The following is an 18,950-nucleotide window of genomic DNA, read 5'->3' as shown; positions in this document are numbered from 1 at the left end:
GATATCTTAAGGGCACAGTGGAATATGGTCTATGGTATCCCAAAGGAAATGATCTGGTTATCAAAGCTTATACAGATGCAGATTGGGAAGGAAGTTTTGATGATCGTAAGAGTACTAGTGGAGCAGCATTCTATCCAAGTGGTTGTCTTGTTTCATGGTTAAGTAAAGAGAAGTCTTCAATCTCATTATCCACAACAGAAGCGGAATATGTCGATGCAGCAGCTTGTTGTACTCAAGTTCTTTAGATGAAGAAAACTTTGCAAGATATTCAATTCAAGTTTGAAGAGCATATTCCCATCTTTTGCGATAGCACCAGAGCATACTCATCTGCAATGTCTGTCAGAGGACAGGGAGGCCATCGTGAAGAGATGAATTTCCTCTGAACCTGTAAGTGTCATTACAAGCATTCGATAAATGGGAAATAGACTTTGTGGGACCGATTCAGCCACCAGGAAAGAAGACAGGAGCATGATACATCATTACAGTGACCGAATACTTGACCAGGTGGGCTGAGGCACAGCCCGTGAAGGATTTCAGTGTGGCTAGAGCTGCAAAGTTAATATTTGAATACATTTTGTCTCGATTTGGCTGTCCTAAGATTTTGATGAGCAACAAGGGTTCACACTTCCTGAATGAAACAATTGCTTCTTTGTTTGAAGAATTCCAGATGTATCATCAGAAAAGCATGCCATATAATCCTCAAGCAAACGATACAATGGAAGCCTTTAATAAAATCCTAGAAAGTGCTTTGACAAAGACTTGTAATGTTAATATGAACGATTGAGGTGTGCGCATAACAACTATTCTTTGGGCATATAAAACTACCTGTAATAAATTGACAGGACAAACATTGTTTAGGCTGGTTTATGGACAAGAGGCAATGATTCCAATGGAGTACATACTGCCCAGTTTAAGGATTGGTGCAGTCATAGAAATGGCAGATCGGGATACCATGGAAGAACGCCTCACACAGATACTTGAGTTAGAATAAGATCATTTCTTGGTAGACTTTCATCAACATGAGCAAAAGGCTCGAGAAAAGGCATGACATGATCGCCACATTAAGAAACACACCTTTAAAAGTGGGGATTTCACTGGCGCTATCTATAACCTTAACCCTTAAAACCTGGAAATTACAACAACTAAGAGTTAGCAGATCTATACCCTTCTCCAATTGCGCTAAACATTCATAACATCATATAAATAAGAAGATCTTCTTCTTCACGCATCTATTAAGTACTTTTCCGTATTAATTGCATTCAACATATTAACAATACAGTAAATTCAGAGATAAACAATAATACACATATACGTAGATGACTCTTCAAAACAATCATTTATTATGCTTAGATCTTCAATTACGGACTCTTCCAACCCTGTGCACACAACTACAAGGGTCCGCGCACTCAGATGCAGACTTAACAAGGTCTCCGCGCACTCAGCTACAGGAGCCTTCCCCTTCAACTAAGTACAGAAAATAGACCCAAATATTGCACCTCTATCTCTTACTTAGATCCTGGATTGATATCTATAACTCTTCTATGACTCCTTTTTATATCTTTCTTCATTACAATACCATGGTCTGTGAACCATAGGCGGGTCACAAAACAACCTGACTCTTAACAAACTAAGGGGATTTGACCTTCCTAAAACCCCTATGAATCCTATCAACCTATGCTACTCGCACTCTGCTCCTAAAAATGCAGAGACTTTATAATATTAACAAAACCTTTCAAAATTTGACCCCAGGGGACCTCGTCCCAACACCCGACTTGTGATCAATAAACCTTTGAGGAAATCTATTGATATCAACTCCCATGGCCTTGATACTAAAAGTGGAGTATTATTTTTATATTCATTCCCTCACTTATGGTCATTAAAATTATGAGGAAATCCATTGGCATTTAACTCCTTCTGGATGTTGGAAGTGGAGTATATTTTTCTATTTTCCAAATTTACACATCTTTACCAAGAGAAAATAATAGGAAAATTTGTGGTTGTCTTCTCCCCTCTAAAGTGTCTTGATAATTTAGAATGGTGTGCCTTGTATTATTATTAAGTTAGGCACTTTGTATTAATTTGGCTAAAGGTTACATGGCTCAAAATTGTCAGTTTATGATCTATGCAGTTGGAAACCACACAAGAGATTGAACTGCATAATCTTAATATTATAAAAATTGTTTTTTACTAGTGCATGTGAAAGATCAAAAATGCTTGAGCATTGATGTTGATTGTCGTAATACATTGGTGGGATCTTATTGATATAAATAAATAAAGGGATTATGGCTTGTATGTAGCCTAAATTGCATTTCCTGTGGTGATTTCTGATCTACAAGTAGGAGAGGTGAAGTTCAACCCACATCTTGGTCACAAGCCCTTGACGGAATCCAACAGTCGCAAGCAATTGATCAAAATTAATAGTTTCAATTGAGTGCAAACCCTATGAAACCCACTAGTAAAGTCTCACTAGCACAACCGGTTGAGGATGGGCCTCATTAGCAAGGTGACCCATGATCAAACCTCACGGGGGGTGGTTGTGCCATGTGCTAGGGGAGGAGACATGCTAAAAAATCTATTCAACTTAGGGCTGGTGTGGCCTAGGCCAGGTGCGATCCTCGGGTGACTATAACAGATTAGATGCCCCTGGGTCACGGCTCCTCAAACCACAGGTCAACCGTGGAGGATCGCAGACAACTTGACAAACAAACAAAAAATTAAATTAATAAATTTAAATATAAGTCGAATGTAAAAATTATTTGTTTAATTATTATAAATGACTTTAGTCAATGCTTATATTTTTTATAGTTATATTAGAATTTATAATGTTTATAATATGTTTAAGTTATTAATATTTAACAATACTAATTAAGCTGGTTTTAAATTATATTTTTTTAATTTATTAATGTAATAAAATAATTATTATATCTTAAATTATTCTATTCCTTAATTAATGTCATTAGTAGTTAATGATATTAATTCAGAAATAGAAGGGGCAAGGTAGTTAAGGAAGGAGGACTAGTTACAGTTGATAGGATATTGTAGCTTTGTGTGAGCAAGAGGATCCAACTCCTATTGACCTCAATCCCACTGTCTCTGTTGAGATTGTTGGGATGCTTCACGTTTTCAAGAGCCTCATACATCTTTATTTTATAATATGGTTTTCCTTAGAGAATATGTCGATGTATTTCGGGCATACATGTTTACAAGTCTTAGAGGAATGTTCTACAAATGTTGATGATCTAGTTCTCCCTTTATTGATGTATGCAACATGTTCCTTAAGACTAATATATTAATATATTTAAATATATTAATTTAAATTAATACATAAGTAAATTAATAGATGAAATTAATATTAATATATTTCTCTTATATTTAAATCAAATACATTCCACTCAAATTTATATTAATACATATTTAAATTAATATTTATATCAATTTTACTTTTAATTTGTATCAATATTAATTAAATTGATTTCATATTATCAGCCCCCTTTTCATTTCTTTATCTCTCTATTTATATTATGCATTTCTCATTCACTCTTCTCGACCTTTATCTTGATGATGGGTCTTGGTTTAGACTCGAAACGTCAACGATAAAAATGTCTGCTATGGAGCATTTTCCAACATCACAGATTCAAGAACATTAGAATAAATATGAAGCAAAACAAGGGGAGTTGTCAACTTGGTTTTTGAAGTCTCGAAAACTTGCTAACAAGCTATTGTCCAAACACAACTACCATTATGGAAACAAAATTGGAGAAGTTATTTTACTAAAATTTTCAATAAATCTTTGATAATAGCCAACATTGCATAACATGCTTCTTAAATCTTTCTATTTTGTAGCTATAGGCAAAAATTTTTAGAATTGTTTTTGCAGGATCCACCTAAATTCCATGTGTTGAAATATAATTTCCTAGGAAAATTCCTTCATGCATCATCAAAAAACATTTCTCATTACCCATGTAAGATGATTTTCTATACATTTTTGAAGAACCTTCTCCAATTTAGCCAAGACTTCATTAAATTCATCTCCAAAAGTGGTAAATTCATCCATAAAATTATCAATAGACTTTAGTATTAAATCAAAAGATGTGTTTAAAACAACTCTCTAAAATTTAGCAAGTGCATTACATAAAACCAAATGGTAAAACTCTATAAGCAATGGTTACCAATGTACAGGGAAAATTAGTTTTGTATTGGTCCTCTAGAGCAATTTGTAGTTGTTTGTATCTATTAAAACCATCTAGGAAAGAGAAATATTATTTTTCCTACCATAAAACCCAAATATTGGTGAATGAAAAGCGAGGGAAAATGGCCTTTTATAGTAGTTTTGTTTCATTCTTTGTAGTCCACATAAACTCACCATTTACCTCTTTTTTTGGAACTATAACAAGTGGTAAAATCCACTTACTCTCGAAAATGGACTAAATAAACCATGTTGTCTTAATTTATTATAACTCCTCCTTCACAATATCCTTAAGAACTGGGATCATTTGGCACTACGATTATTTGACGGGAACTATTCGATCCAAAGTATAAATATGATGCATACAAATTGATGGATCAATCCCTAGCATATGCTTGTAGTCCCATGCAATGAACATTTCTATAGTTGTTGCTACTAAAATGGCTACAATTGGATGTTTATATTCAATGTTATTCCTATAAAAATTTCATTTTTTTTAACTCTTTGATTTACAGATATTTCAACATAATACTCTTCCAAATGTTGAGATTCAATTTCTTTTTCTGAAGAACATTCGAAAGGATTTTAAAATTAGTCATAGAAGTCAAATTGTTTTGCTTTTGATCAGAGTCTATTTTTATTTCTTCGTCTTGATTACATAATTCTTTAATAGTAAATGTCAAAGAATAAATGTTCTACTAAAGTTTGAAACCATTATGTTGTTTATTGGTTCTTTTAAAATAAATTCATGATATATGGTCAAAAGTTGTGTACATAGTTCAACAAAATAATCACTCCCACCATGTGGAAGAATCCATAATGGCTCCCCAATATCAACAACATATTTCGTAGGAAATTATAATTTAGGTTTCTTTATTGGTTCACTTTAAGAAATGGTTATATTTCCTAAGCGGCACTAAATGTAAGCAACCGTAATTGCTAAACATGGTCAACCTAAGATTAATGAATATCCCCCTATGTTGGGTTTAACATGCAAAATAAGAAAATTAACAGGGAATTCCAAAGAATAAATTGTCATTATGACGTCTTTTAAAACTCCTTTAGGTTTAACAATTGATCTATGTAATACAGTTGTCATTGGTCTTATGAAATTTTGAAGATTCAATTTTTCCATAATTTCATCAGTAATTAAATCAATGGATGCCCACGGGTCAATTAAGGTATTAGAATGGCCATTTTCCCATTATGTACCTAAAAAATAGGATTACTAGGATCTCCATGCTTCAAATTAACAAGTTGTCCAAGCATAAGATTAGACAATTGACCCATCACTTGAATAGCAGAATTGTTTGTTCCTTTCTTTCCAGGTTTCTTGATACATAAAATCCTTATGAATTTAATGGGAATATCTTTGATTATTTGAATCAATGGAATTTTAATACATAGATTCTTTAGTTCTTCCAAAATATCAAACGATGGTTGTGATAAATTTACTAAGACTCTCGGGAAAAGGTGGACTTTGTTGTTATGTAGAATGTTGAGTTTCTTGTTGGATTGGATTTTTAGAATTTGGTAACAACAATTCATTTTCTTTCTCAATTTATTTCTTTTCATTACTCACATATCTAGTTTTAGGTGGTTTTTGATCTCCAAAACTTTTCATGACCTTAGATATGTGGCTTAACAATTGACTACAACATCAATAGAAGTTGAAGATTCACTTGATTCATTTGTGTACACAAGTTGGCTTGGTTGGATTGCTTGATTAGATTGAACTAGGTGATAAATTGCTTTAATGTTAGGATTTGGGTTTGATTGAGAAGGTAACTCAACAAGCCTAAGTTGTTGATTAGTACCTTGTGATTGAGGTGGTGGTAACAACTGTTATTACTGTTGTGTCCAATTCTAATGAGGTTTATTCAATTGCTACATTGGCCATTAAACACTTGGTATAGGAAAAAATTGTTGGGAAAGAAAAGCTTAATTATAAGGTAATTGATAATTCCAAGGATTTAACAAAGATGTCTACCATGGTTGTTGATTATTAAAAAATTGAGAAGTTGTTGGCCCAAATTATATTGAGAATTATACTAGCACTGATTTGATACTTTATTGGCCATAGGTGATTAAAAAGGCTGGAGTTCTTGATTCATTCTAGAAAATTGTGGACAAGGTTGTCCAAACCTTCTCTGATTAATTAAATTAATTTGGAAACCCTAGTAACTGTGGACAATTACTAACATTGTGTTTTTCATAATAGATGCTACGGACTTTTATGATATCAAGTAGATATTCATTCCTGGGATGTTTCTTAGTGCATCTTGGGTAAGAGTATGGCTAGATCCTTCTCATTGCCAGGATTGTTTCTTCTAAGTTTTGATATTATCTAATTACATAGGCAGTAGATTTAAAATATCAATTTTCATATCTTCCAATAAGCTCCCTATTTTAGTTTTAGTTAATGTGTTATTCCTTGATGTTAGAATTGCCAAATTCCTTATTCGTTTACCTTTCTGCATACTTTCTTTAGAATAGTTCTTAAAAAGTTCTATGATTTCATCACAACTAAATTTGTAAATATCTCTAGCAGTAATGAGGTTTAAGGCTTCCGTAATTCTTCTATGACCCCTCTTAAGTAACACCAATGTTAATGACTCATCATAAAATTTACAGTTTGTTGAACAATTATAGCTAAAGTAAACCATTTAGCGTAGCCTTCTAGAGTCTCATTAGGTATTTGAGTCATTCTAAATATCTCATCTTTTGTTTCCCTTGCTTTACAATAATCCTTATATTTTGTAAGGAAATTATATTTTATCTCTTCCCATCCTCCTTTAAGTTCTATGAACCATCTCAAAGCAACATCTTTCAAAGTTCAAGGCAATAATCTTAGGTTTTGAATGTTTTATAGTCATAGGTTCTACACAGATTCAATTCAAACAAAAAATTATTAGGGTCCTTTGTAGGTAATTCGTAAAATATTAGAAGAACTAATGAGTGGTGTTCTTCATTTTAGCATCATCAACACTTTCCTTTATGGGGATAGGAGCTTATTCTCCCTCTTCCTTCCTTTCTTCCTCATTTTCACCTATATTACCTTCTTCTTTATCTCCCATAATTAACGAGGTGTCAAGTTCTGATTTAAGAGATTGATCTTTTACATTACTCCCAAATCCCGAGAAATCATAATTTGGAGGTTCGTATTTAACAAATGTTTTTTTCTTCTTTTCCTTAACAACTACTTGTTCTATGGGGTTGGGTTCATCTTTAATAGTTCTACAATTTGAGACATATTTTCCTTTCTTTTCACTTATCTTGGAAACTGGACTAATAGGAGTTTTAGAAAGAAATATTCCTAACTTATCCCTCTTTCTCCTCATTCATTCTTGACTAACCCTAATCAAATATGAAACAAAAGAGCCCAAAGAATTTGGTGTTTCCAAACAATGACACCAAATTTAAGCGACAATATTATACTATGTAAAGATCTACTTAAAATATCAATCGACGTAAGATTTAAAAACATTATGCACTATATAAGCAATTTTGGAATCTAAATTATTAACCCTTATTTTTTGACAATATAAACATATGCTTACGTATATAATTTCTACTAAAACTTGCATGGCATATTACGCTGAACACTAACTAGGAAATTAAATAACATCTACAATAATTCTGAAACTAAATTATCTAACTAAAAGCTCATAAATTAATTATCAAATTCTTCAAATATTTAATACAACTTTAAACTGATTGTGGGAATTGAAATTACAAAGAAACAAACTAAAAGAATACTATAGAAATAAGTTATAGCTTCTATATTCTAAATTAAAATGAAAACAAAAAATGAATTATCTCTGCAACAAAATAGAAAAAAATTGATAACTACAATAAAATATACGAAATTAACTATACCAAAGTAAAAAAAATAGATACAACAAAGTAAGATTCAAGAAATACATGATTGAAACTAAGCACGCTTCTTCCGAATGAAATATGTCCTAAACGCACACACAAAATTAAATGGAAAATAAATAAAAACATATAAAGTTCACCACAACAGGAAAATGGCCCTCGCTCTATGAGATCATGCACAATCGCATGCTACGTTGAGTTCCACAATAATTCTAAAGCAAGTAGTACTTTGTATTCAAAAGAAATAAAACATTTGAACCCTTTTCAATTCCCCTTCCTATATTTTATAGGAAACTAATAATTGTCATGCAAACTATTTGTAGCTAATTTCTAGCAATGTTTTCCTCGTATCAAGGAAAGCAACTACTTTTCTATTTCAATAATGGATAAAGTTTTGCTAAAGATCCAACTACCAAAATTGATGAACTAACTACAAAATCATGCCTTAGAAATCATATGGTCAAAATTCCATAAGATTGGTGTGGTAAAAGTAGCATTTACAATAGTGAAAAGTAAAACAACATGATAAAAGTAAATATTTACAAAGTTCTAATATGTTGCTCGTGATAAAATATTATGCAGCAATGTGTCTGTGTTTCTGTTTTTGTAGAGATTGTTGTTTCCATCTAAGCAACCTATTGCTAGTGAAATGTTTTACAACAATTATTGCCAAATGAAAAACCTTAAATCAAGTAGTTGCTACAAGGAAATGTTGTAGCTCCTCTTCTTAACATAAAAATACAAGTGGGGGTCTTGTTGAACCTGTAAGTCACACATTATCCATCCACAAAGACACCAACACCTATAACTTCATTAATTTTCTATAATCATTTTTAATACAAAATCCAACCAATATTAAATGTGGCATATAATTGAAGAAAATTGAGATAAAATGAGAAAATTGTGAAGGAAAGAGGTTGCCTGATGAGAAAAGGAGTGGTTAAATGTGCAATTGAGGAGGACAACAATAAATGTCATCAATATCATCATAAGCATTACTTTCAAGTGAACCACATCTACTATTTCGTAATCATTGCCCCACTTGTGATCAATAAACCTATGAGGAAATCTATTCACATCAACTCCCATGCCCTACTTTTTTTTTATAGTCATTCCCTCACTTATGGTCACTAAACTTATGAGGAAATCCATTGACATTTAACTCCATCTACTATTTCATAATCATTGCCCCACTTGTGGTCAATAAAGCTATGAGGAAATCTATTGATATCAACTCCCATGACCTACTTATACTAAAAGTGAAGTATTATTTTTACAGCCATTCCCTCACTTATGGTCACTAAACTTATGAGGAAATCCATTGACATTTAACTCCATATACTATTTCATAATCATTGCCCCACTTGTGATCAATAAACTTATGAGCAACTTTATTTATATCAACTCCCGTGGCCTACTTGATACTAAAAGTGGAATATTATTTTTATAGTCATTCCCTCACTTACGGTCTCTAAACTTATGAGGAAATCCATTGCCATTTAACTCCCATGACATTTAATTCCTTCTGGGTGCTGGAAGTGGAGTATATTTTTCTATTTCGCAGATTTACATATCTTTACCAAGAGAAAATTATTAGGAAAATTTATGGTTGTCTTCTCCCCTCTAAAGTGTCTTGATAATTTGGAATGGTGCGTCTTGTATTATTATTAAGTTAGGCACTTTGTATTAATTTGGCTAAAGGTTACATGGTTCAAAATTGTTAGTTTATGATCTATGCAGCTGGAAACCATACCAGAGATTGAACTGTATAATTTTAAGATTATAAAAAAAAAAAAAAAATTACTAATGCATATGAAAGATCAAAAACAACTGAGCATTGATGTTGATTATCATAATACATTGGTGGGCTCCTATTGATCTAAAGAAATAAAGGGGTTATGGCTTGCATGGAGCCTAAATTGCATTGTCTGTGGCAATTTCCAATCTGCGAGTGGGAGAGGTGAAGTTCAGCGCATAGCTTGGTCGCAAGCCCTTGACGAAATCCAATGGTCGCAAGTAGTTGATCAAAACTAATAGTTGCAATTGAGTGCAAGCCCTGTGCAATTGAGGAGGACAACTATAAATCTCATCAATATCATCATAAGCATTACGTTCAAGTGAACCACATCTACTATTTCATAATCATTGCCCCACTTGTGATCAATAAACTTATGAGGAAATCTATTGATATCAACTCCCATGGCCTACTTACACTAAAAGTGGAGTATTGTTTTTATAGTCGTTCCCTCACTTATGGTCACTAAACTTATGAGAAAATCCATTGACATTTAACTCCCATGACATTTAACTCCATCTACTATTTCATAATCATTGCCCCACTTGTGATCAATAAACCTGTGAGGAAATCTATTGATATCAACTCCCATGGCCTACTTGATACTAAAAGTGAAGTATTATTTTTACAGCCATTCCCTCACTTATGGTCACTAAACTTATGAGGAAATCCATTGACATTTAACTCCATATACTATTTCATAATCATTGCCGCACTTGTGATCAATAAAGCTATGAGGAAATCTATTGATATCAACTCCCATGGCCTACTTGATACTAAAAGTGGAGTATTATTTTTATAGTCATTCCCTCACTTAAGATCTCTAAACTTATGAGGAAATCCATTGCCATTTAACTCCCATGACATTTAATTCCTTCTGGACGTTGGAAGTGGAGTATATTTTTCTATTTTCCAAATTTACATATCTTTACCAAGAGAAAATAAATAGGAAAATTTGTGGTTGTCTTCTCCCCTCTAAAGTGTCTTGATAATTTGGAATGATGTGTCTTGTATTATTATTAAGTTAGGCACTTTGTATTAATTTGGCTAAAGGTTACATGGTTCAAAATTGTTAGTTTATGATCTTAGCAGCTGGAAACCATACGAGATATTGAATTGTATAATTTTAAGATTATAAAAAAAAAATACTAATGCATATGAAAGATCAAAAATCCCTGAGCATTAATGTTGATTGTCATAATACATTGGTGGGCTCCTATTGATCTAAAGAAATAAAGGGGTTATGGCGTGCATGTAGCCTAAATTGCATTGTCTGTGGCAATTTCCGATTTGCAAGTGGGAGAGGTGAAGTTCAGCCCATAGCTTGGTCGCAAGCCCTTGACAAAATCCAACGATTGCAAGCAATTGATCAAAACTAATAGTTGCAACTGAGTGCAAGCACTATGCAACCTCCCCGCCCCCCTCATTCCCCACCCCCCAATGAAGTCAACAAAGGTGGGGTGCCTTGTGTTATTATTGAAGTTTTTGATCTCTCTAAGGAACACAAGTAATGTGCAATCAATTTTCCTCCATCCAAAAAGTAGTCTTGGAATTCCACATCTAGCAAGATCATTGTACAATGCTACAAGATTGCATAAATCTACACAATGTCTAGGCAATTTAATCTTAAAGGGTTGTTGAATGTTAGTTTAATGTACCACTAAAATAGAGTTTGTTGTGGTTCAATGCATTAAAAAGGCATCATATAGGAACATGGAGTGATAAACTTCCTAATTAGATAGTTTTCCATCGATATTCTTTGGCAATGGGCATGGACGTGGCATGGACAATCACTAAAAGCTTTTCTAATTAGTGAGCCATTCATCTCAATGTACTCAAAACCCAAGATAAAAAAGTTCTTGTTACACAAATGTACACTTGTACACCAACAAATTCTCTTTGCAAGGCAATAAATGTGTTGGTCCAAACAATTCAAGTGATCCTCCCACAACACGCTGAAATCAAAAGAGTGATTATCAGCCATATAAAAATCTTGAATGAGTCAAGATATGGTATTAGCACTTCATTGATCATCCTCATGAAGGCCACAAGGGCATTGTTAAGGCTAAACAACATCACCAACTATTCAAACTATCATTTTCATATGTTTGAGGTTGTTTTCATGTATCCTTTGGCCTAATACATATCTACTGATAATAACTAGTCTTCAACACAACCTTAATGAAATCCTTTATTTCTCGATGTAATTCTCACACATTGTTGAGACATGATAATCAACACTTCTTTGTATTTCTTAATAGTCATCATGTGCAAAAGTTAGTTGTCCATCAACATTCTTTATGTACCATATTTCTTTGAAGCTAACTAATAATGGATCTATAGAGAGAATCTAAAGTGAATGTAGCCCTTATCCAACAACTCTAGAATCTACCTCCTAATCTTTTCATTCTTTCACAACAAAATCTTCTAAAAGACCTCATCCAACAAAGTAAGCCCCTCTTGCAAGGCTATGGTGCATTCAATTTCATGACTTGGAAACTATTTAAGAGGCTTTTGGAACAACTCGAACTAGGATGTGGATTCAATTTCATGACTTGGAAATGTTTTAAGAGACTTTCGGAACAACTCAAACTAGGATTGTATTGTTTTGTTCAATTGCATATGCTATTCTCCTTTTTTGGTCATGTTATTTGTCTTAGAGTTGATTAGAAAGTGTTGCTTCCTCCTTTCTCCAGTCACAAAACTAAAAACACCATGTTACACTGCTTTCACCAATATTTGTTCATCTTAAAATTTGTATGCAACAAAATTTTGATTTCTAAATAGAAGTGCCACGCTTTTCTTTCTCTTTAGTTAAAGAAGGCCATTTGTTATAACATCACCATGATCAATGTTTGAACTTTTTCCACTAAAATTAAAAATAAAGATTCAATCTCTCACCTCCAATACTCGACTGTTAAAAAAATGTTGAAAAAATATTGGAAACGTGACAATTAAAATGAAGATGTACAATTTTCAATTTAGGAAAATGCTAATCATTTTTTAAATTACACTATAACAAATTTAGAGATAGCCATGTCTATTTTGAATTACTGCTTAACCAGCAAAACAATGATATCAACTAAATAAACTTGAGCAAAACAATGATATGCGAAATGCGACAGCTAGCTAAATACAATTGCAGATTCTCTCTCAAAAAGAGCTCTTTTTTTGGACACAGGTTACATAAGTTACATATATTATGATGATATGTCAAATTTTCAATTAGCTATCAGCCAGCTTACTGTCAGTTTCAAGCCAGTCTACTTTCAGCTTTCAGTTAGCGTTAGATACACTGTCTCCGTTTTTTCTCTTGGCAAGGGCCTCTTCATGGCTGTATAATACACTTTCTGCAACTTTTGGGTACAGTGTCTTCGTTTTTCTCTTGGCAAGGGCCTCTTCGTGGCTGTACAATACACTTTCTGCAATTTTTTGTTACAGCCTATTGTCATTTCTAGTCAGGGGTCTTCGTTTTTTCTCTTGGCAGGGGCGTTTCATGACCATATAATACATTTTCTGCAATTTTGGTAACAGGCTTATGTCATTTCCAGTTAGTCCTATAATTTGCAGAAAAGTCCGTAAAATTCTGATTCTATTGCAGCTTATTTTTCTATCCTTCCGGACAGTGCTGCCTTGTCTTCTGGCAACCCATTGAAATGATTGAAGTTACAGTATTTCTGTCAATGTTCGTAATTTTTTTGATTCGTTGTCAAATACAAAAAAGTCCCTTCTTTTTCTTTTAAAAGAAAAACTAAACAAACTAGAGGCAAAAGATATAATTCTTGATGCGCTTAAAATTTGATCAAGAACACATAAAATTATGAATCTTCTTTAATCAATACATGCCGCTTGACTTGGGCGTTTTTTCATTTAAATGGTACACCAACTTGTGCCTTGACTTGACTTTGGTGGTCTCTGTCACTTGTGTCTTGTTTATGGGCTGTAGGGTTTTATGTCGCCCTGTGTTTTCATAATTTTTTAATTTTATTTGTGTTCTCACAAGCAATTTCGTTGCATTGTTTCTTCTACTGTCTAGGTTTTTGTACATGTTATTGCAGTAAAATATGATATTCCCTATTTATGGGGATCTCCCAGTTGTTCGAACAGTGATCTATTTTTGGGAATCTCCCAGTTGTTCGAACTGTGATCTATTTATGGGGATCTCCCAAGTTGTTCGAACTGTGATCTATTTATAGATGTCAGTCTTTAAAAGGTGCTAACTGATTCTGTCAAAAGAAGCCTCTGATTATGTCTTTTTAGAATCTGCACCAAGGGTTTTACAGGTTCCTCTTACAAAATAAGACCAAACAAACATCTCGGCTGTCACCTCAAGAGTTCATCCTTAAATTTCTCTGTTTAGAAGCCTCTAAGTATATTTTTTTACAATCTGCACCAAGGGTTTTTACAGGTTCCTCTTACAAAACAAAACCAACCAAACATCTTGGCTGTCACCTCAAGAATTCATCTGTGAATTTCTCTGTTTCTAACTTTCTAGTAATAACTCAAGTCCCTTTCAAGATTGAAAAGAAAAATCAAGGGTGAATCTCGCGGTTGATCCCCATCGTCAGGTGATTCGTATATGGAATATGGGTTGATCCCCATATACCCTGAATTGTGATTCGTATATGGAATATGGGTTGATCCCCATATTCCCTGAATTGTGATACACAGAAAGTGCTTCCATGTATAGCACAATGTCTATAGTTTTGTGAATCCAGCAGATGCAGAAAACTATCGTTATGTAAGTATAGTAGACAACATAAGCCATTAGTGTGTTTCTTCCGGATGTGATAATGAGGCCATTGATAGGTACGGAGTACTACCTAATGTACAAAGTCTCTCAATATCTTTGCTTCATGTCAAAGATGTCATGAAAACTAATGTCATGAAGTTAAATAACTAAGAAACCATGAAACTAATGTCACAGTTTGCTGCCTTATAAAAGGTATGTATATTCATAACCTTTATGTCCATAAAAACTAATCACAATTAGATGGCCACCATCCACGTGATGTTAACTCAAGAAAATATTCAACGATGGAATAGCTAGATCCATACGCTGTTTATCAAATTTGATCTGAACTCCAGGAAAATATTCAATTATGTCGGCCAGATCCATTAGCTGTTTATTACAATTTGATGAGAACGAAAGAAAGAATATTATGGAATAGCCAGATCCATACGTTCTTTAATCCAATTTATATCAAAGTAATCATATCATATAAGATGAATTACAGATAAAAAAAAGTTATAGAACCAAAAATTTCTTAACCATTCAGGAAAGCATCATCATCCACCAGTTGAAAAGTATAGTTTTCCTTGAACAATCCACAAGCATTATTAGATAAGAGGAAACTCTGAAATTATTACATAACAGATCCTTGCAAAAAAGTACATATACTCCAGGGAAAATCCTCTGGATTTGTGTATAGAGTTCCTTAGAGAAAAGCTCCTACTCAAGAATCTCGGTATCTTTGCCTCATGTCCTCGAGGTGTCTCTCTGATTGCTCCAAAAACTATAAATATTCCGTCAAAAATTACAAATAACACAAGTTGAGGCCTATCCTCCACATTCTCATAACCAAGAGGCCAAATAATTGTGCTGCAACTACAAGCTTACGAGAGTAGAATAACGACAAAAAACTAAAGGAAGAAAGGTTTCTCTGCTCTGGTGTCAATTTAAAGATTGCAAATGATTCCAGAAAACATCTAGAATGTCTAAGAAAGTTACCATCCCAACCAAATTGGAATCCTCATCAGTCACCCACACATAATTCACTCTATGAGCAAGAGCTTGCACCATTACAGCAACCAGAGAGCTCCAGGGTTTACAGGTCAGAGGTGCCACTCTGCGACCCCTGGAAGCATATCCAAACTTATTGACGGAACAGGAACGAGACCATTTGTTGGAAGTTCTGAGAGGCCCAGATGGTGACAGTGCAGCAAACTCTTCATCGGAAGATTCTTCCCAGGAATCCGTAGACAGGCTATCTCTCTCTGTGAGAGGCTGATCTGATCCAGGTATAGGATTCCCTGCGTTTTGATCCTGCTCACCTTCTCCCATAGGGCCCATCTTCTGATTTATCCTCCTCCTCACAAGTTCCACAAGAGATTCTGGGGGCCCTCCACAGTCAACATAGGCCATGAAATCCCCAGAGGAAAGGGTGGCGAGGGCAAGGGCTACAGTCTCATCACAGTACATCAAAGTAGAAGGCGATATCTCACCAATCAGCTTGGGACCCTGCAAGGGGTCATGCTCCACTACTGCTACTGCAGTTTGGGTGTGTGATGCGAGTTGGATCATCTGCAATGCACTACTTGCAGGTTTATCATACTCCACCGTAAGAACCTCACGATTTACTATCCCCAGATCTTCAATTGTCATAGAGGGAAGGGGAGAGAACACTCCTATAAAACCCAACAGGAACCTCACAACGTCCTCCTGATTTATCCAGCAGAATTCCTTCCCACCATGGCTTGTAGAGGAGACGGTTCCAGCGGAGGCAATTTTCTGCCCAATCTTTTTAAAGCTCAGCCTTTTGTGGTTCTCAATTGGTACTATCAAATTCTGCGCTCCCTCCAGAATAAGATCCAAAGCCTGCAATAAGCTGTACAGAGAAAAGGGCAAGAGAAAGAAACACATAACATATCAGTACATATTCCACTTAATATAATATTACTAAACCACCCCATCCCCTTAATTTATGAAATATCAATAGACAGTAGGCCTTTGTCTTGATACGCGTTTAAAAACATACAATCCCCATCCCTTTTATTTACAGTGTACATAACATGGGCTTGACATGGATCTACACATAAAAATATGTAATCTTCTTCCCCTTGGTAGCTACAGCCTTATCCCCAAGGTCAAACCTTCTTTCCTTGACTGTTGAAACCATAGACCACAAGCTACGATGACTAGGAAATAAAAGGATTAATGCAAACTAAAAAAAAGCGAGCTATTGCATAGACTAACTACAACTGTGCCAGATATGACAGAGTACATAAGCTCCTAAGTTCTGAAAATCTCAATGGACTGGCCAATTCATGACTGAAGTCCCTCACACCATAGAGATGAGAATCTGAAAACAGCTTTGTTGAGGTAGCAATCCACACTTCTAGATTTGTGAGGATGCCCATTTTGACAAGGTCTGTAACTCAAAGGGCAGGTTCTGGGTTCGGATCCTAGCTGTCTCTAAATTTCAATGTTGTAGCAGAACCAGATAAGTTGGTGGTGGCTAGGACTATGAACCCAAGTGTGATTGGAAGGTATATGTTGGAGATAGCAGATTAAATTGTTAATAGTGCCCATCAGGTCTTGAATTTTCACCAGTGTATCAAAGCCAGGTAGGTCGGTGGTGGTTAGGAGGCATGAACCCAAGTGTGGTTTGATGGGATACGTTAGAGATAGCAGATCAAATTGTTAGGAATGTCCATCATCAAAAGACATACTGCTCAGCGAGCAGATACTGGATTTGGGTCCTAGCTGTATCCGATTTCCAACGGTGAATCAGAGCCAATTAGGCCGGTGGTGGCTAGGAGGCCTGAACCTAAGTGTAGCTTGAAGGGAGGTCCTACCAGCAGATAGAACTGATAACAATACCCATCACGAAAAGGAATCCAGGTCAGTTCCAGAACATCCCATCAACTAAGGGTAAGTTCTGGGTCCGATTGCTGGCCTATCCAATTTTCAAAAGATTAAACCCTTAGTGCTCTTTCGGAGGAAAAACAGCCATTGTGAGAGCCCATCTTAATGCAACCATCGAAACCCACCTTGATCTATGATTGCCCTTACAATGTGGTGCCAAGTATACTACCATCCATGAAATTTCCTAAATAGGTAAAAACTGCAACTTAGCATTCAGCTGGGACTATTCTCATGAGAAGATGCAATCCTAAAAAGGCTCAGTTGAGAATCAAGACAATAAGAACATCGAAAGCTATCAAAGAAACACATTCAGAAGCCTAATTTCGGAATCGATACATTCATAAAATCTTCGAATTGACAAATACAAAGATCTGATTAGATATTATCAGTATAGGAGAATTTGGATTAACCTTGAGCTTGGATCTACATGACGGACTCGACTTGGAATCCTGGGCAGGAAGAGCCTCGAAACAGGCGCACCCAGTGCAGATGCCGGGTCATATAAGCTATCATCCCTGGAGAGAAAACAGATAATGTCTACCATGCAAACTTTACCCAAGCAGCTGCAATCCTCGACCTGTTGGCCTTCGTTGGTTGGCTTCTTGTGATCCAACCAGTTGTGGTTGCAATTCCAGACCCCAAGCTCAGTCTCATGGGGCGACTGCTTTAAGGCTTTCAAGGCATCACCAACTGTTGCAGCCACTGGAAGCCAGTAGAGGGCGGGCTTGCCGAGGCAGAGGTCAGATACCTCATGTGACTTCAGGCTAACGGCCATACACTACAAATTGCAGATAAGAGGAGCCTAAATCCCAACAGCCCACAGATAAGGGCTTGAAATCTGGAGCTGGGTATCTTAGTTTGCTCTTGAAATTCCAAAAAGATCAGGATTTGGTTAGCAAATATTTTGAATTAGGGTTGATTCAGAGAAGATTATGTTGAAAAATCTGGCAAGATAAGGCCTGTTGGACCTCCTTTCGAGTAACAAAAAGGCAATGCAGAAACTACTTTGCACGGTCCTCAGAAACACAGAAATGAAAAGCAAAGGTTGATGATCAAAGGAGAGGCGGTGGTCCATATTTATAGATGGACTAGGGAGGCCATCTCCTCTGGTGCCGGGCAAGGATGGTCATTCAGCTAACTTCGGATGCGGCATGGGTAAACATGCTTTTTGCATTCGTTCTTAATTATTTTTTATTTAATATTTAAATAGATATTTTCCCTTTTTCCAATAACAATATTTATATTAATGCTGTCATCGAACATGCACATTATCACTCTTCCGGAATTTGTCTTCTAAAGAGATTGAGAAGTATGGATCACTCACATGTGTTGAAATATATATATGTAACATTAAATAAAATAATATAGATTATCTAACTAAAATATATATGAATTGGATTATATATTGAATAAAGTTTGTTAATCTGTTAATATTTGTTATT

General features: G+C 34.9%; 1 protein-coding gene across 1 annotated transcript; it reads right to left on the bottom strand.

The window, feature by feature from the left end:
* Nucleotides 1-15,173: 15,173 nt before the first annotated feature.
* On the bottom strand, nucleotides 15,174-18,644 carry LOC149152703 (CBS domain-containing protein CBSX5-like). The gene is made up of 2 exons (XM_089445977.1): nucleotides 17,919-18,644; nucleotides 15,174-16,468 (listed from the first exon to the last, which is right to left on the bottom strand). Exons 1-2 carry the CDS (start codon nucleotides 18,281-18,283, stop codon nucleotides 15,535-15,537), a joined length of 1,299 nt encoding a protein of 432 aa, XP_089302103.1. The 5' UTR covers nucleotides 18,284-18,644; the 3' UTR covers nucleotides 15,174-15,534.
* Between the last annotated feature and the right edge of the window lie 306 nt (nucleotides 18,645-18,950).

The sequence above is a fragment of the Pinus tabuliformis genome, chromosome 9, assembly GCF_031772625.1.
Source record: "Pinus tabuliformis cultivar Carrire ecotype Pingquan chromosome 9, CPIR1, whole genome shotgun sequence".
Taxonomy (NCBI): domain Eukaryota; kingdom Viridiplantae; phylum Streptophyta; class Pinopsida; order Pinales; family Pinaceae; genus Pinus; species Pinus tabuliformis.
Note: the sequence above shows the minus strand (reverse complement) of the source record. Positions and strands in the feature narration are given on the sequence as shown.